This window comes from Podarcis filfolensis, assembly GCF_964270895.1.
Source record: "Podarcis filfolensis genome assembly, chromosome: 3".
Taxonomy (NCBI): domain Eukaryota; kingdom Metazoa; phylum Chordata; class Lepidosauria; order Squamata; family Lacertidae; genus Podarcis; species Podarcis filfolensis.
The window spans coordinates 88,983,928-89,000,420 of NC_139606.1; the positions used below are offsets into that span (position 1 = coordinate 88,983,928).

General features: G+C 41.5%; 1 protein-coding gene across 1 annotated transcript in view; it reads right to left on the reverse strand.

Moving 5' to 3' along the window:
* The window catches only part of ALK (ALK receptor tyrosine kinase), a 574,962-nt gene that overhangs the window by 51,382 nt on the left and 507,087 nt on the right, over positions 1-16,493 (reverse strand). Inside the window, exons 12-15 of the mRNA XM_083604448.1 lie at positions 12,994-13,156; positions 6,776-6,923; positions 2,279-2,416; positions 793-937 (exon numbers count right to left, since the gene is read on the reverse strand). Of these exons, the coding sequence (XP_083460574.1) occupies positions 793-937; positions 2,279-2,416; positions 6,776-6,923; positions 12,994-13,156 (594 nt within the window). The remainder of the gene's footprint in view (positions 1-792; positions 938-2,278; positions 2,417-6,775; positions 6,924-12,993; positions 13,157-16,493) is intronic.

A 16,493-nucleotide genomic window follows, 5' to 3' on the forward strand; every position in this document is an offset into this window, starting at 1 on the left:
TTTGGATTGGCATCAGTCTGCAATTGCTACCATTTTCTGATTCCATAGAAAATATGGCATTAAAATAATTTCCCCAAACTACTAATTGCAAGTACAAAAGATGGTTATATGTTATATAAGAGGTCGCTAATCTGGGTTAAGTGATCTCAACTTTATGTCTTGTTTGAGATTAATTTATATTCAAGAGTTCTGAGAAGCAGCAGATTATGCAGCAGAATTCCCAGTCGACTCGTTAAAAAAAAATTATTTGGTGCGGGGGTTGGGGAGAATAGATGATGGGTGAACTGGTCAAACAGTTGTACCTTTTCTACTTCTTAACCACCATTTCAACATAAATGTATTAAGGGGTAAATAGCTCACTTTTAATAAATGCCATGAACATTTGTGATCTGGTCAAGGTAATATAGGCCCTCTGGTTCAGCGGGGAAATAAAGTGACAGCTGTGGGCTCTAAGCTAACACCCATAACTCCTGAGCTATTCTTCTTTGCTAATGATAATGGCTGTGATCCAAAGAAGTTATATGAATGTACAGGGGAGAACCATATGGGCAGCCGGAGCTTTGTGTGATAAATTGTCACTGCAGCAGTTCCCAGGCTGAAGAGACAAGCTGCTGCTTTTTAAACTATAACAACTGCTTGTTTCTCTGGCGGGAGATGCTGATGCGGCAAATGCGTCAAACAATGCTCTAGCCCATTGGGTGCTGCTTCTTTGGCTCAGAACCAAATGGCTTTTGCCAGCCATCTTGTTATGCCTGGCAAGGCGCTTGGAGTGAGTTAGTGGACGTTCCTTACCTGCGGCTCCCGGTTTCCCACTGAGCCCTGGAACAGATGTGTCATTCTCCAGTTTTTCTTGGTGAAATGTATATGCCTTGTCCCTGTAGGCCTTGCCACCACCTCCTGCTGCAACAATCAAGGGGACTGGCTTTCCATTTTCCATCTTGACAGGTGGAATCGAGAAACAAAGCTGGATTTTAGATGTGTCAGACATGTAAATAACAAGTTCATTGCACTAAGCCAGCAACCCCCAGGCTTGTGGAGTAGCCCAGATTACTGCTGCATTATTTATCTGCCTGCATCCCAAAGATTCATTGTGACCATTAGGTTTCTCATGTACTGTAGGAGTAAAGAGCAGCAGTAACAGTATTTGGCAATGGCATGCACACAGGGATGTCAGCAGCACCGGGAATATACCACATTTTGTGTAGTAGAACACAGTGGATCTTCTCCACAGGGTTTTGTTGCAATACACTGCTATCGCTTGCTAAACTGTGTGTTCTGGCATGTTAAAAAAATAAATAAATTATATCTCTTTTTAATTCCAATAAAAGTCCCTAGACATCTATCAAGTGGACATAGCCTTCAGAAGGACAAGTAGACATTAATAGGGGCGTCACTCCATCCCCTTGTTCATGTCAGCTGCCCTCTTCTGAACCTTTTCCAACTCTACAATATCCCTTTTTGAGGTGTCATGACCAGAACTATACAGAGTTTTCCAAATGCGGTCACAGCAGAAATTTCCATTCTTGATTAACCACAGCTTGTCGTTTCAGCTGACCTTGAGAAACTTTTTAATAATCTTAGCTGTGGTTTGTTTGAAACAGGGCAACTTCAAATACTGGTTTATGAAAACCCTGGGCTTTTTCAACCAATCACAGCTAGGATTAACTAAAGTTTGTATTTTGGAAGTCACACTAAACGGGGGTTAATAGAGAATGAAAATGAAAGCTTCCAATCTTATTGCAGCCATATTGGAAGCCAAGGGGAGAAGGAGATGATACATGAACTCAAAGGTCACTGGTTTAGCACGATATTTAATCTGGCCCACAAACGTAAGCATATGTGTTATTTCCACACTAGCCAGCTCCTTTACCCAACTGTGAATTCCTGAAGCTTAGGAAAAGGTTGTAATAGTGGCAGAGAACACACTCTGCAGGTAGGGCTAGAAAAAGCCTCTGCTTGGGACCCTGGGGAGCCGCCACCAGTCAGGATAGTGAAGCAATGAGCTAGACAGACCATTCGTATTTTCTATGTTTCTGTGGTCTGACTGTCACAAAAAAGTGAGTTGGTGTGATGCCATCAAACAGATATGAGATAATTAAACAGCAACCTATATAAGCGCATGTGTTGCAATTACCAGGCTCATTTGAGGACAGGGGAGATCATACTTCCCCTAGTTCAGGCTGAAAAGGACCAAAAGGAAGGAAGCATAAGTAAACCGAGTGCCTCAAGCTGAAAGGACAAAGCTTCATATTTGTATGGATGGTGGATATTTGCGTACCTTAAATATATAAGTTGCTCCTCCACCTCCACCACCACCTCCAGCCCATTCATAGACACTCTTATTTACTTTAATTTCATCTTCAACGACATTATTCTCTCCAATGCAGACCTTCTGTATAACTTGGTTGGTCAGAGTCTGTAAATAAAAATTTCCAGAATTATACCGTGGACCTGACATAAGACTTCACCTATCAAAAGCACCTCTGATTATGCCTCTACTGACTCTTACCCTTATTTAATATTCACAAAGCAACGGGCATCAGAGCAGATGTAAGTGAGGCCATGTCAATATAAGGGTTAGCCTATGCATGCAGCAGAATGAGGTGGTAATACAGAGGAAGAGCCCTGCGGTGGTAAAGTGGGCTGTATCATTCCAGACAGTACATGGGGAGGATCCCATTACTGAATGATCTCCTACACAGAAAACAGAGAATGGGATGGGAAGAGAACCTTTCTCCTGATGTGCTAGATAATGCTGCTGTTTTATTTGTAGGATGTTGGTTACATGAGGGAGCAGTGAAAAGTGACAACTCCACTTGCAGTTTGAAGTGGAACAATCCACTCTAGCTCATTGGGACTCTGTCACTTCATTCTGCTCCATGTGTAGATCAGGTCCTGGTCAACTGGCAAGGAACTGATAATGAAGCTAAAGATTCTGCGAAGAAGAACCTATTCTCTTGCCTATCTTAATTTGCTGCTTAATGCAATCATAAAAAAGTGTTAGGCAGCCCCATAAAGTGATAGCATTTTTTTTATCTGCAAAGAGATTATCGGAAAAGAACCCTTTCTTCCTGCCAATAATTAGGACATTTGGCCTTCATGTATATTTCAAGGGATTCTTCAATGAAGATTAATGATTGGAACCACCTGACAAGCAGGAAGAAACAAAGACACCCAATTTGGAGAAAAGGTCATTGGTAGAATGAAGAATACAGAGTCTGCTCCCAGCCCACCTAGAAGATTTTCCTACAGTGTGCTTCAGCTCAGCTTCAGAAATATGTAACTGGGCATGGACAGACCCATGAAAGTGCCGTCCAATGTAAAAACCCCAACCAACTTAGAATAAAATAAAAGTGCTTAAGATGTGCGTAAGGGCTGCCTCAATTTGGTAAGTTGGTAACATTTTTTCCTTCCTTCAAAGAAGCTCAGTTATCTAGGTGTCCACAGCCTGGAACAGCTAGTGTGTGTGAGGCTTTGAACAGAGAAGATCAAAGGGAGTGCCAGGACCTGATATGGATTCATGATCTGATCTAGGTCATGATCCACCGAGATTGAATCAGGTAAGTCTGCTTTGGAATTCGACTTCTGTACATTCCTCCCCCATCAACTAGGTGCAACAGAAATTGCACTGCCCTGTGTGCTTGGCTGCAACAGCAGCAGCATCTGCTTCCCTGTACTGAGTACAGAACAATGTATTCATTATGTGAATAAAATAAATGCACATAAATGCTAAATCTGAATTATGCTGCCCTAGGTCCTGTAGACTGCCAGAGAAGACGCAAAGGGAGGAAAAGGAAAGGCTCTGAGATACATTGCAGAAGGTGTTGACTCCACTCGCTCTAGAGACTACTCTGATGCTGGCATAAAATGAGACTGCTTCAGAAGAGTTGCATTGCTGTATTACTTACTTATTTATTGCATTTATATCCCACAGAGTGTCCAAGGAGTTTGGTGGGTTTACATTGTTGACTCCCTTTCCATTTTATTCCCACAGCATGCCTGTGAGGTAGGTTAGCTTGAGAAACAGCAGCCCAAGGTCACCCAGTGAGTTGAACCAGTTCTCCCCCACTGATGGTTCAATACTTTAGTCACTGTGCTATGCTGGATTAGACCAAAGGTCAATGCAGTCCTTCAGCCTGGTGCTAAATAGTGGCCAGCCATCAGAGATGGAACTTTTAGTTTAATATTAGCTCAAATGCAATGTTTTTCAATAGGCCACTTCAGACATTCATCAAGGTCTGCTGTACACATGGATATCTTATGATTTCTCAGCAGTTGTCTGCGGTATACTACACTTGATGGCTGGCAACTGAGTGTGTAAACCAACTCCACTGAAAACCATTTTATGTGAAACGTGGAAAGATGTTGAATTTCTTGCTATGGCTTTGTATCTGTTTTGGCACCCCACTGATGCTGTAATTTCCAAGCGATATGCATGCAGGCCAAGGCTTGGCCCTCCTCCCCATGTTGTTCAGATCAATTTGACCTACAATATTGAAATAAGAGGGAAGGTGGCCTTGGTCCCTCTCATGATTTATAGGCCAAAGCTCAGCCAAGGAACATGAAAAACAACATAGGCCTAGAAAGAAACCATCTTTACAAAATTGCACATGCTGATGATTAACCAAATACAGCCCTGCTTTGAGGTGCTTTACCTTCATACGGAAATACTTTGCGAGGGAAACAGAACCTGATCTACAGCAACTTAATCTTAAATTTATGCCTCTAAAGTTAAGCTTGTTGATCAATAGCAGGCTCTCAGAGCTGGTCCACAGAAGGCTGTAGGTGCTATAAAAATCCCAACACCTGCTAACTCTAATTCACAGTTGGAGAAGGGATGGTTAATCAAATGACTTAGTGCAATGACCCAGAGAAACCAATAGATCACAATTGGATTTTTTATTTTTTTAAAAAAAAGAAAGACGACTTCATGGCAAAGACATAACTGATTACAATCCAATCAAGTTAAAGCCACTTCCACAAGTCAATGCAATCTCTTTGCCTCGATGAAAGAATTACATTAGCACTCAATAAATCTTTGCTAAGATTACAGTGCCCTGTAATTTAATGACTTCGTATATTATCGTGTGCTGCAATGCTCAGATTATGGATACAAAATAGGAGACTGAATCTAGATAGACCACAATCCAAAAAATATTAACCTCTTGCATTTATGTGCATGGTGAGCGTGGATGTGAAAGGGGATGCACCATCCATGCCTAAGGATTTTTTTCTGGTATTGCTTGGACATTTGTAATGAAGTCCCCCACTTTCTTTCTTCATCCTATAATAACAGCATAAGAATCTGGTGTCCAGACCCTAGTCATCTGAAATATACTCAAGCAAAGAACCCTGCTGAATTCTTAATGCTCAGTGGAAACAGCACTGTGCAGTTCCAAAAAGAATCACTTGTCTTGGAGTTTTCACATAAGGGACACAAGCTAAGCTAAAAAAAAAAAAATGTATCAGGGAAAAAAGGAACACACAACCTGAATTCATTTCCCCCCCAAACTCAGTAACATGAGAACTTAATTCAATGGTCTTGCGATCCCTTTCTTCCATTCCATTAATGTTCACTGAGTGTTATGACACAGAGAAGTAGAAACTACTGAAAGTAGCTCCCAGATTATTTAAATTCCTCTTCACAGAGATGCTACCACCTTCTAAAATTTCACCTCTGTGTTAAGTTCCCATGTACCATGTAGGAACACTCACCTCACAATGTAACATCATCACATAGTGTATTTCTCTACCTCTGGCAGTAGCAGCCAATAATACACAAGGGGGAACCCAGGAAGTAATGATGCCACACTGGTGGTTGAATGTTTTTACATGTAGCTCAGTGTTAGACCATGTGTTTTGCATACAAAAGGTCCCAAACTGAGCTAGATGGACCAATGGCCAGTCTTGGTATTAAGAAACTTCTTATGGTCCTAACTCCATCTAGGGATGCCATTTTGGTCCTGCCTCTGACTACTGTCCTGCATGTAGATGTGTCATTCTAGCCTCATTGCCAGGGCCATCTTGAATTTAAATTTATTTTGTTTAAGATGCACAGCCTTCCCTCATTGGCTCCTCAAAATGATCCCTGCTTAAGACTTTCGTTTTTCAGCTTCCACTGCTTCAGTTGAAAGCCTCCAACTGATTAAGGAATCTGCTTCTCACTGATTAATTTATAACATGTACATAAAAACAGCAAACTACCAAAAACTCCCCTAGTGGTCTACTAGGGATGGGGGGGGGGAAGAAATTTGATTCAGGTTGCATTTAAAGGTAGGCAAACCAAAGCAATTCACATTTTCTGAAATCTGAAATCTGAAATTTGTGATGCAGTTTCCAACCGGTGTTCACAAAAATGTATATATTGGAGGAAAGGCTGCATAAAAATGTATATAGATATGAAAACAACAATAGAAAAATGCAATGTATTGGGGGAAATTGCTTGTAAAAATGTGTATATTAGCCAAAACTGCATACAAATGTGCTTATTAGGAGAAATTTGCACTGAAATACTGATGAATTATCATCAGCATTTAAAATAAAATAAAAATCTATATTGCAAATTGATGTAGAAATGTGGAAAACTGAATTTGAGGTAGGAAAAATGAGAAACTGAGAAAACTGAAATTGACGGATCTGTCCATTCCTAATCTACTCTTAATAAATGTGTGCCTTAACTCTCAAGGCCCAGATATTTCAATCCAAACAGAGTGTTTCAATGTGCTCGTGGATGGGGGTGGGGGGATGACCTTCATCAGGATGGATGATAACTTACACTAGGGCAGGCATCTTCTCCTTGTTGTCCCACCAAAATATACAAGTTATCGTTCTTCTGGAGTTTAAATATTCCAACCACAGAAACGCCATGTGACCTCATGATACTGTTCTTCCCTTTGCCACCAGACGCCCCATAGCCTGAGACTCTGCAAGTAAAAGAAGAGAAGGAATAAGCCAAGGAGTGCCAATGGAACAAAATCTACACATCACGTACCATTGGTATCATTTATTCTGAGCACAGAACAACCTGGGCTTCCCCTGGGGCAGAAGTAGGATTTTTCAGATTTTTCCTCCCCCCAACTTTCCTTTTTCCAACTTAGCCGTTCATCTTGGCTCTGCTGCAGTGAGGATACCTAGAATCTATGCTCTTTCCAAAACAGACAGATACAAGCAAAGCCTTGGCTGTCAGGCTTAATACAGAGCTCCAAGCAGATCACAAAGCAGAGGGGATTCTTGGACTCTGACCCAATGATGTTCGTGTCACTTTCTGCGACCCAAGCAATCATTCTTCCATAAGGCAGGAATGGACGCAAGAGAGAAAGCGATGGCCACAGGATAGGGTCCCCTGAACAGATGCTACGAGGAACAGGAATCATTGAGCTGATTTTCAGCAGGAAGCTATAATGGCTAATGAGGTGCACTATTGAGCAAGGCAAGCTGGCAGGGCTAATTGGCTGCAATTAGGAGCCATATTTTTCTGTGTATGAGTAGATTTTGCATATAAGCAATAAAGCCGGGAACCCAGAGAGACATGGTTAGTGCCTCATTCACCAGCTGTGAAGGATGAGGAGCGGCAAACCCTGGGTCGTGGTTTACTCCAGATTTGTCAAAGCCAATGGCTACAAAGAGGTTATTGGCCCGGCCATTGATAATAGGCTGCAAATTTGCAGAGCTCCTATGAATGCCAATGACCATCTTGTCAGAATGAGTAAAAGTTGCTAAAGTAATAGAAATGCATGAAAGATCATCAGAGTCAGAAATAGGGACTCACTTTTGCAAAACAGACACCCACTTCTCTATTATTGTTGCTATGCTTAACAGTGAACCTGGCTATAAAAAGCAGGGAGAAATTTTCAAACATATTGTGTTATTAGGAGTGTTGAAGGTTGGGGGGAGAAATCAAAGTGAAGCCTGCTGATTCTTTTTCAGACTTCTGTTAATAGTAAAAGAGAGTTCCTTTTGTTTAAAACAGAACACCATTGCATTTGCAGAAGGCTGAGGATCTGAGGCGAGTATGTAGGTAAGTGAGTTTCTTACATCACATTTGTACTTGCTCCAATACGCAAATACAAAATACACGCATAACGGGTCAGTTATGAAGTGCTCACACATATTCCTTAGAAACATACGGACGGGACAAACATAGGGAGGAACAGATTGTTTCCCCCATGTAGTTTGGCAGAACGAAACCACACAGAATAATTGACAGGATAAGAATGCATTTTTGTTTTCTGGAAATGGAAGCAGAATTAAACATTTTCTAAGAAGGAACTTTTTAAAGGAGCTATTGTGTTTTCAGCAGCAGGAGCAGGGTCATTGATTGCATGTATGTAGATTCTCTCTCTGTCTCTCTCTCTCTCTCTCTCTCTCCCTCTCCCTCTCTTCCTCTGGGATACAACTGAGGGGAGAAAATGGTTTTGCACACTGAAGAGACGATGCACAACGATTCACTTGGACCTGAAGATGCACAATCTCCACTTGCCCTTTTCTTGCAATTGCTGCTGTCTTCTCTTCTCCCTCACCAGCCTCCAGCCAGTTAAGACAAGTAAACCTTTGGAACCAAAGAGAACTTTGGTCCCACTTCACAGTAGATGAGGGAGGAAACTGCAATCCTAAACCTACTTACATGAAAACAGTGCGACTTTTGAGTGGACGTGCATACGATTGCACTATACAGCAATGGAATGGGGGCTGCTGTTTTAAAATACTTGCCGTTCCACTTTTTGGGTCTGCTGGCACCAGTGCACAGGACTAGACACTGCGACTAGACACTTTCACTAGGCCTAAGTCAGGACAGGGCAATTTTGCTGCAACGGTAGAAGCAGCTTAGCACCCTACACCAGAGCTTCAACATCAGAGCGGTCTTACTGCTCTGACAAAAAGGAGAAACCTCATCAGGTCTCGGTACTGTACAAGGGGCAAGTGGTGGTCATGGGCTGGCAAAATAGGGTCTGTAGTAAGGATTTTTCAAGGGTTTTGGAGGCATGGCAGGCAGAATGTCACAAGGGTAGCAACAATCAATGGTCAAATTGGCCTAGGCCCCTGTGGATGCCAACCATTTTAAGCAGTGGGCATTTCTGGAATTTTGAGAACGTGCTATGGGTGCCAGTCAAAACAATGGCTGCCATATCTACAAGAGACAGGAACACACAATGGCCCAGACAGATAACCCCATCAAAGAAAGGGGGTGTTCACCATGCTCACTCAGAAGAGGAAAGCTCTTTGTACCTCCTCTCTGTTCAGAACAGAAGGGAAGGTGGGTGACAAATCCTGGCATCCAACGAAATGTGGGCATATTTAAGGGCTCAGTATACAAGAGACAGTGCAAAACAGGAAATGGGCATGGAGAGCAGTTTCTTGTCTATTGTAGATTTTTGAGGGCTATTTACTGAGATCTTTTGTGGATGCACTAAGAGGTACTGATGGCACCCACAGGCACTCAGCTGGAGACCCCCCAGGGAAACCCCTTTGCAATACAATGGTACCTCGGGTTACAGACGTTTTAGGTTACAGACGCTTCAGGTTACAGACTCCGCTAACCCAGAAATAGTACCTCGGGTTAAGAACTTTGCTTCAGGATGAGAACAGAAATCGTGCTCCGGCGGCGTGGCGGCAGAAGGCCCCATTAGCTAAAGTGGTGTTTCAGGCTAAGAACAGTTTCAGGTCAAGAACGGACCTCCGGAACGATTTAAGTACTTAACCTGAGGTACCACTGTACTGAAATAAGGCATTCATAGTGGCTGCTTTTAGAATAGGGATGTCAACTCAAATTATTGTGCCTGCCTGATGTCCCAAGTAAGCTTGTGTTACTGGAACTGCCCAATGTAATGTGTCGCCGGCGCTGAGAATGTTGTGAATGACCCACCACAACTTTTAAATGACTGGCACTAATTATTCAAACATGGACATACAATGCACAACATCCCATAAAAATCAGTCAGTATATCAATGGCCTGCAACTTTTGATCTGCTTGCGAATGTATCATAGAGCAAAGTCAGCCCAGGGTTGCTGGTGAATTTTGCTTCTTCCCCAGGCATTAACATTAAAGAAATGAGACTTCTGTGCATATAATTTACTGCTCCTCTATTTCGCTTCAGGGTTATATTTTAGATGCTTACATACTATATGCCAGTCTTGAAAAATTCTTCTCACCCGTTCCCCCACAGGCAAGTCATTCTTTTCTGGATGGCTGAGTGAAACATCATTAGTTTTTTCATTATCATCAATCGCCCTGAAAATGGGTAGGCGAGCAGATTTGGAACCTCTCTTAGTCCATTTTCCTAGACTCTTGCTCTTTGTTATTTTGTATGGCTGTAATACTGAGTCAAGGAGGGTGGTTCAGAACCCAACATTTCTTTCTATTATTATTAAAAATGTTATTAACTTTCAATTACAAAAATCCAATATATACCACATTGTATCAATACCAGATTACCCCACACATTACTCATTAACATCAAAAAATAACCAAAAAACCACACATTTTTACCTCCCCCCCATATCCCCGGACTTCCCTCCTCCCCCTCTTCTGGTTCTTTAAATAAACCAAATCATCTTACATTCCAGATCCCTTTACCCAATTTTCCAACTACTAAACAATTAAACTTGTCGACCCCTCCACACAAACCAAAACAGAAAAAGCACACATAAAGGCAACACAAGCTCTCAATCATACCTCATATATTTTAAGCCATCAACATGGTCTTTCAGCAAGGACTTCTGCATTAAATTCAGTGGCACACGCAAAGGATTTCAATTTAAAATGTATGGAATTCAGTGCTAGGGCTTCTCAGTGGCAGTGGAGAAAGTTATTGCTTCAACAGGGATATTTGTGTGAATGGTTATTGGCTGATTAACATCCTATATCCTTTTGGTCCATGGGGTCACGAAGAGTCAGACACGACTAAACAACAACAATCCTTTTAAATGTCATTGTGGGTGGGCTGGGTTTATTGGGTTTATTTTTGTTCTTGTTTTCATTATTTATTTTGTGTTTCTATATTGTATTTTTATGCTGTGAACTGCCCTGAGATTTTGAAGAGTGGTACACAAATTTAATACAAAATAAATAAATAAAATAAACAAATTATTAGGTACAAAATGTTATTAGTAACATACCAATTTCAGTTAACATAGTCATGTGGATTGTTATAACAAGCTGATTAAAATTAAGATTCTCAGGCGGTAATGCCTTGACTAAATTCTGGTTTCATAACATGTGATATGATCAGGTGATTGGTTTTTGGAGTCCAAAATTCAGCACTGTTTTGTGCTTCAGATATATCAGAAAATTCTGTCTCAAAGTAATCACATATTAGGTATTGAAGTTGGCATATAAGAGGGGAAGAGGAGTGATGGGGAGCTTGTAGGTTTAAGGCTTGCTCCTGGCTTAATAAATAGTGGCTTATTAAGTTGGAATTGTTACATCTGAACAAGGTATTAGTGATCCTTTTGAACTACTTTGGGTAAGATTTCTATTTCTGAATGAATCCTACTAGCATTTTAAAGTTTCTCAACTTAACCAAATTCTTTGTCTTTTTGGTACCTATCATAATCTGTCTTTTTGGTACCCATCAATTTGGGACATGCTTGTGTGTGCAAAATGTGTTCCAAAGTGACTTACAGCAAAAACAAACAAACATTAAAACCCCATATAAAATGACAATACAGCATACTTAAACATGTTCATCCAAGAATATATAGAAAAAGACAAATCCAACCCATCCCACTAAAAAATGAGAGGTGACCCCCCTAAAAAACATAACTCACTACCCTCTAAATTACATCCCAGTTAAACATCTATCATTGTGGTTTTAAACTGCCGCCAAACATCTTGAAAATATTTGACCTTCCTGGTTCTCCCTTTCAACTTCCTTTTAAAAACTTCGTTCATTTTTCTCTCTTTTAAAATCAACTGCAGCCATGCTGACCTGTCTTGGCAACTTTCTAATTACATATATATTGAATTTGATGGTACTGTGGTCATTCCATTTCAAGCCTTATGATTGTCAGGGGAGGTCCTGCTGGTGGTGCTAATACTGGGTGCTGTGTGGTTGGCATTGACCCACCTCCCTGGTGAGGTGCACCTGTTTCTTTCATTAAAGTCGTACCTTGGATCTCAAATGCCTTGGCTCCCGAACAAATCAGATCCCGAACGATCGAAACCCGGAAGTTAGTGTTCCGGTTTTCAAACTATTTTTGGAAGCCGAATGTCCGACGGGGCTTCCACGGCTTCCGATTGGCTGCAAGAGTTTCCTGCGGCTAATCAGAAGCCACACTTTGGTTTCTGAACGTTTTGGAAGTCAAACGGACTTCTAGAATGGATTCCGTTCAACTTCCAAGGTACGACTGTATTTACGTCCAGGAGGAACTTACAAATATTCCACTTTACCCAGAAATTTGATTGCTGAAATATACTCATCCTGACACACTTGTCATTATTAGGTGTGAGGGTATGGGGAAATTTTAAATGTTTTTGATTTCTTTTCTAAAAACAGTTTTTAGATTTCTAAATGGGTTTTTTATTTTGTTTTCAATTGCCTTTGGTGTTTGCTGTCCCGGGCAACTTTGAGAAAGGGAGGAATAGAAATTGAATAAACACACATATGCATCTCACGCCAGAACCTGGGCACCACTCAATATTATTCTCTCCTTTGTCCATCTTTATGATCAAGTATTCTGATGGACAATCATTTGCTACATCTAGGAATATTCCAGGCAATCTCTATTGAATTCCTTGAGCAACTGCATGCCCTCAAGCCAGTCATTGCGGCAGGCACAATATGGTATAGATTGCAGATGTGTGCCTCTTTAAAACTTGGCAAACTCTAGCTCCAGTCCTTGGTGATAATGGGAAGGCAGTTTAGACACACTCCTTGACGCTCTCTTCATTACTACTTTTAATGCTCAAGAGATGAGCCCAGGCTTGGATAATAGGTTTCAGAGAAAAGGCTTGGAAAGTCCTCTGGAACTAATGAAAATAATAGAACTCTTACCTGTAAGTATTGGTTGCAGGCACTCTCCACACTTGTACACCTGGAAAATTATCCTCCGTCCCTACCACTACACTGAGATTGGAGTTCCTATAGGCATCATTGCATTGGGTCTGGGTGGGCCCTTGAGGTCCATTAGCACCACAAGTATTGAAGAGCCAATGATCTGAAAGAGACAGGGAAATATACACTGAGTAGCAAATACAATCTTCTCTGACTGTTGGTTCCTTTGCCTCACATTAACGGCAGTCAAGTGGAGAATCTGCCACGGTGAGGAAATACACCACGACCCTCTTTTCCAGTTCAATCCAGATCTGGATCCATAATTCTGAATCTTGTACTCTCATGGCCATGAACAGTGTACTGGACTCTGTGCAATGTACTTACAAGGCTTACACCCACACCCACACACCAAAATACCAATAAAGATGGATATAGAAACAGACACAGCTGTAAATCAAATGCAAACCTAAGCTTAAAAACCAGGGCCAAAATTTGGGGCAGAGGGAATAAGGGAAAGTAACACTGCCTATGTAACAATGGCTAAGACACAGACAACAAATTTTTCTTTTCTTTCTTTCTTTTTCTGGTATAAGGATAGGGCTGGGATTGAATTGGAAAGGATGGGAAACAAACAAATTTGAACAAATGCCACCAAACTATTTCAAAGAGACGGTATTTACAAAAGTGTAGGGGAAGTGTGAGCTTGCTGCATCTTGAAACTTTGCCTTCACTCTTCCTAAACACTGTGTTTGAGAGTATTGAATGAAATTCTACAACTCTACAATGAGCCAATTCCTGTCTTTGCCTAACCCTGGTGTTCTCCTTAAATGGTGTTGTAATTAATTGAAACACGTTGGAGACAGTCTTTGCAGCTTTACAGAGGCTGGCGTTTTGTTTCTGTTTTTAGTTCTGGATCGGCACAAATCAGCACAAATTGATTTGAAACCGCCCCCCCCCCCCCCGCTCTGTAGCAATTTGTAGCTGCCACAACCTAATCCAGATCTGGCACAAATAGGCTACACAGCCCTAATTATTAGCTACTATTTGTAGAGATGAGAGTGGATGCAATTAAACCTAATGACAATTGAGATTTATTAGCTGTTATTGCTTTTAGCTCCGCTTGGGCTTATGTTTTTCAGTGCAATCCAATGCATATTTATTTAAAACTAACTTATGCTGCATACAATGGGGCTTACTCCCTGGAAAGTAAGTGTGCACAGGTTTGCAGTCTTCACTTGTTCTTATTCTAGGTATTTTTATGCTATTTTAATTGCTTCTGAAAGGCTCCTTGTGGGCTTTTATAGCAGAAAGCCAGAGTGTAAAATGCCTTCATTCCCTTAAATTGCAATCAAATAATGTCTACTCAGAAGAAAATCCCTTTGAGGACAATGGGACTTATTCCTAGGTAATGAACAAAGGGTTGCAATCTTATACTAATACAACATGTTAATGGCAAACATTCCACCATGTGCATGTACAGCACAATCCTATATACCTAAATATCTGCATTCAACAGAAATAAACATTCAATCGGTCTACTTCCAAGTAAGTGGGTACAGGATGGGTGACAGCCATTTTATAGCAAAGCTCACCATATACATTGAGCAGACACTGAAGACAAAAAGGTGGGCAATCCAAAATGTTACCAACCAGAACAGTTATTATTATTAAAAACTCTTTCTCAATGGAACACATGAAAAATTCTAACATTTATAAAAATCTTTATATGGCATAATAGCTTTGCCAGATTTTTTCTGAAACACCTTCCTTCAAATAATGGAAAAGGCTAACGTACTGTAATATAAATCACTAGTGTTCATAAATCATGAAATGAGTATTATCACTCAGTAGAAGCTTAGCCTTAATAGATATTGGCTGTGACCCAAGCAAAGACATGAAGGTAGCATGATGTGGCAACCTTGCTAAAAGATGCAGGCCTGAGTCTGATCATTGTCTTAGAACCACCTGTATGTCGTATTGGGTGAAAGCAGCATATAAATATAATAATTTGAGTTTTTTATTATTTTGAGAAAGACTTTGTAGACAGTTAACCACGTCTGTTCTGCAAGACAGTTGGTTCTGATGTGAAACCCTGGAGCAAAGGCAGGCAGAATCTCCTGATTCTGCCCTAGATGGACTTACATGTTCCAGCCTGCTAAACTTTTGTGCCTCTCTTTGGGAATTTGTTTTGTATTCTGGAATCTATAGTTCCATTAAATATTCTGGAATCTAATGGGGTGGTCCTTGGGGGGGTGCAGTTTAGGTGGTCCTTGGGCAAACCTATCCATAAATGCTCAGAGGCCTTCTGCGGTGGCTTGGCGTGATGACATCGTTAGTAAGGTACGGTGTGTCACAGAAGTACAGCAACTGACCCTTGGGGTCCCTTTCAACTCTACAATTCTATTATTCTATATTTCCAGCCCCTGTATAGACCTGTAAGCTCACTTAAATCATTTGGGGAAATTCCACTCCAGGCACCGCGCCCTACAAAATATTATAAAGGTAAAGGTACCCCTGCCCGTATGGGCCAGTCATGTCCGACTCTAGGGTTGCATGCTCATCTCGCTCTAGAGGCCGTGAGCCGGCGCCGTCCGAAGACACTTCCGGGTCACGTGGCCAGCGTGACGAAGCTGCAGCTGGTGAGCCAGCACCAGTGCAGCACATGGAAACGCTGTTTACCTGCCCGCTATAAAGCGGTACCTATTTATCTACTTGCACTTAAGAGTGCTTTTGAACTGCTAGGTGGGCAGGAGCAGGGACCGAACAACGGGAGCTCACCCCGCCGCGGGGATTCGAACCGCCGATCATACGATCGGCAAGTCCTAGGCACTGAGGTTTTACCCACAGCACCACCCGCGTCCCTTTTACAAAATATTATAGTGGGGTGCATTTTCTGCTGTTTCCTCTGTACTGCGGAGCGCTCTTTCCTTTGCCATATGTGAAGCTGCAACCTTCAGCTGTCTCACTGAAGACTTATCCTTTTTCTCAGGCCTTCCCTGATACGTAAGACTGGACATTGTTTTACATGTCTGAATCTTCTGAATTTGCTTTATTAGCTTTTGTAAATATTGTTATTTTCCTGGTTTTAGGTTGTATTTTCGTTTTAACATTATATTGTTTGGTTTTTTTAGACTGTACACTGCTTAAAGATTTTTTTGAAATATTGAGTGGCTTTTAAATAAATAACATTCATACAGTACAGTTCCTGTTAAGTCCAATCTGCTTTGGCGTGGTTTTGCCAGCAGCAGAACCACAGGCTCAACAACCTCTCTCCCCTGAATACAGCTCAGCATTCCACAACACAGTGACCATTGGAGCCCTAGAGCAGGAGTGACTAACCTTTGACCCTCCAGAAGTTGCTGGGCCACATCTCCCATCCCTCTTGGCTACTGACCATGCTGACTGGTGCCAGAGGGAGTTGCAGTCCAGCAATGTCAGGAGGGCGAAGGGTTAGCCTCCCCTACCCTAGAGGCAATTAGTAATGCCACAGAGTATCTGAT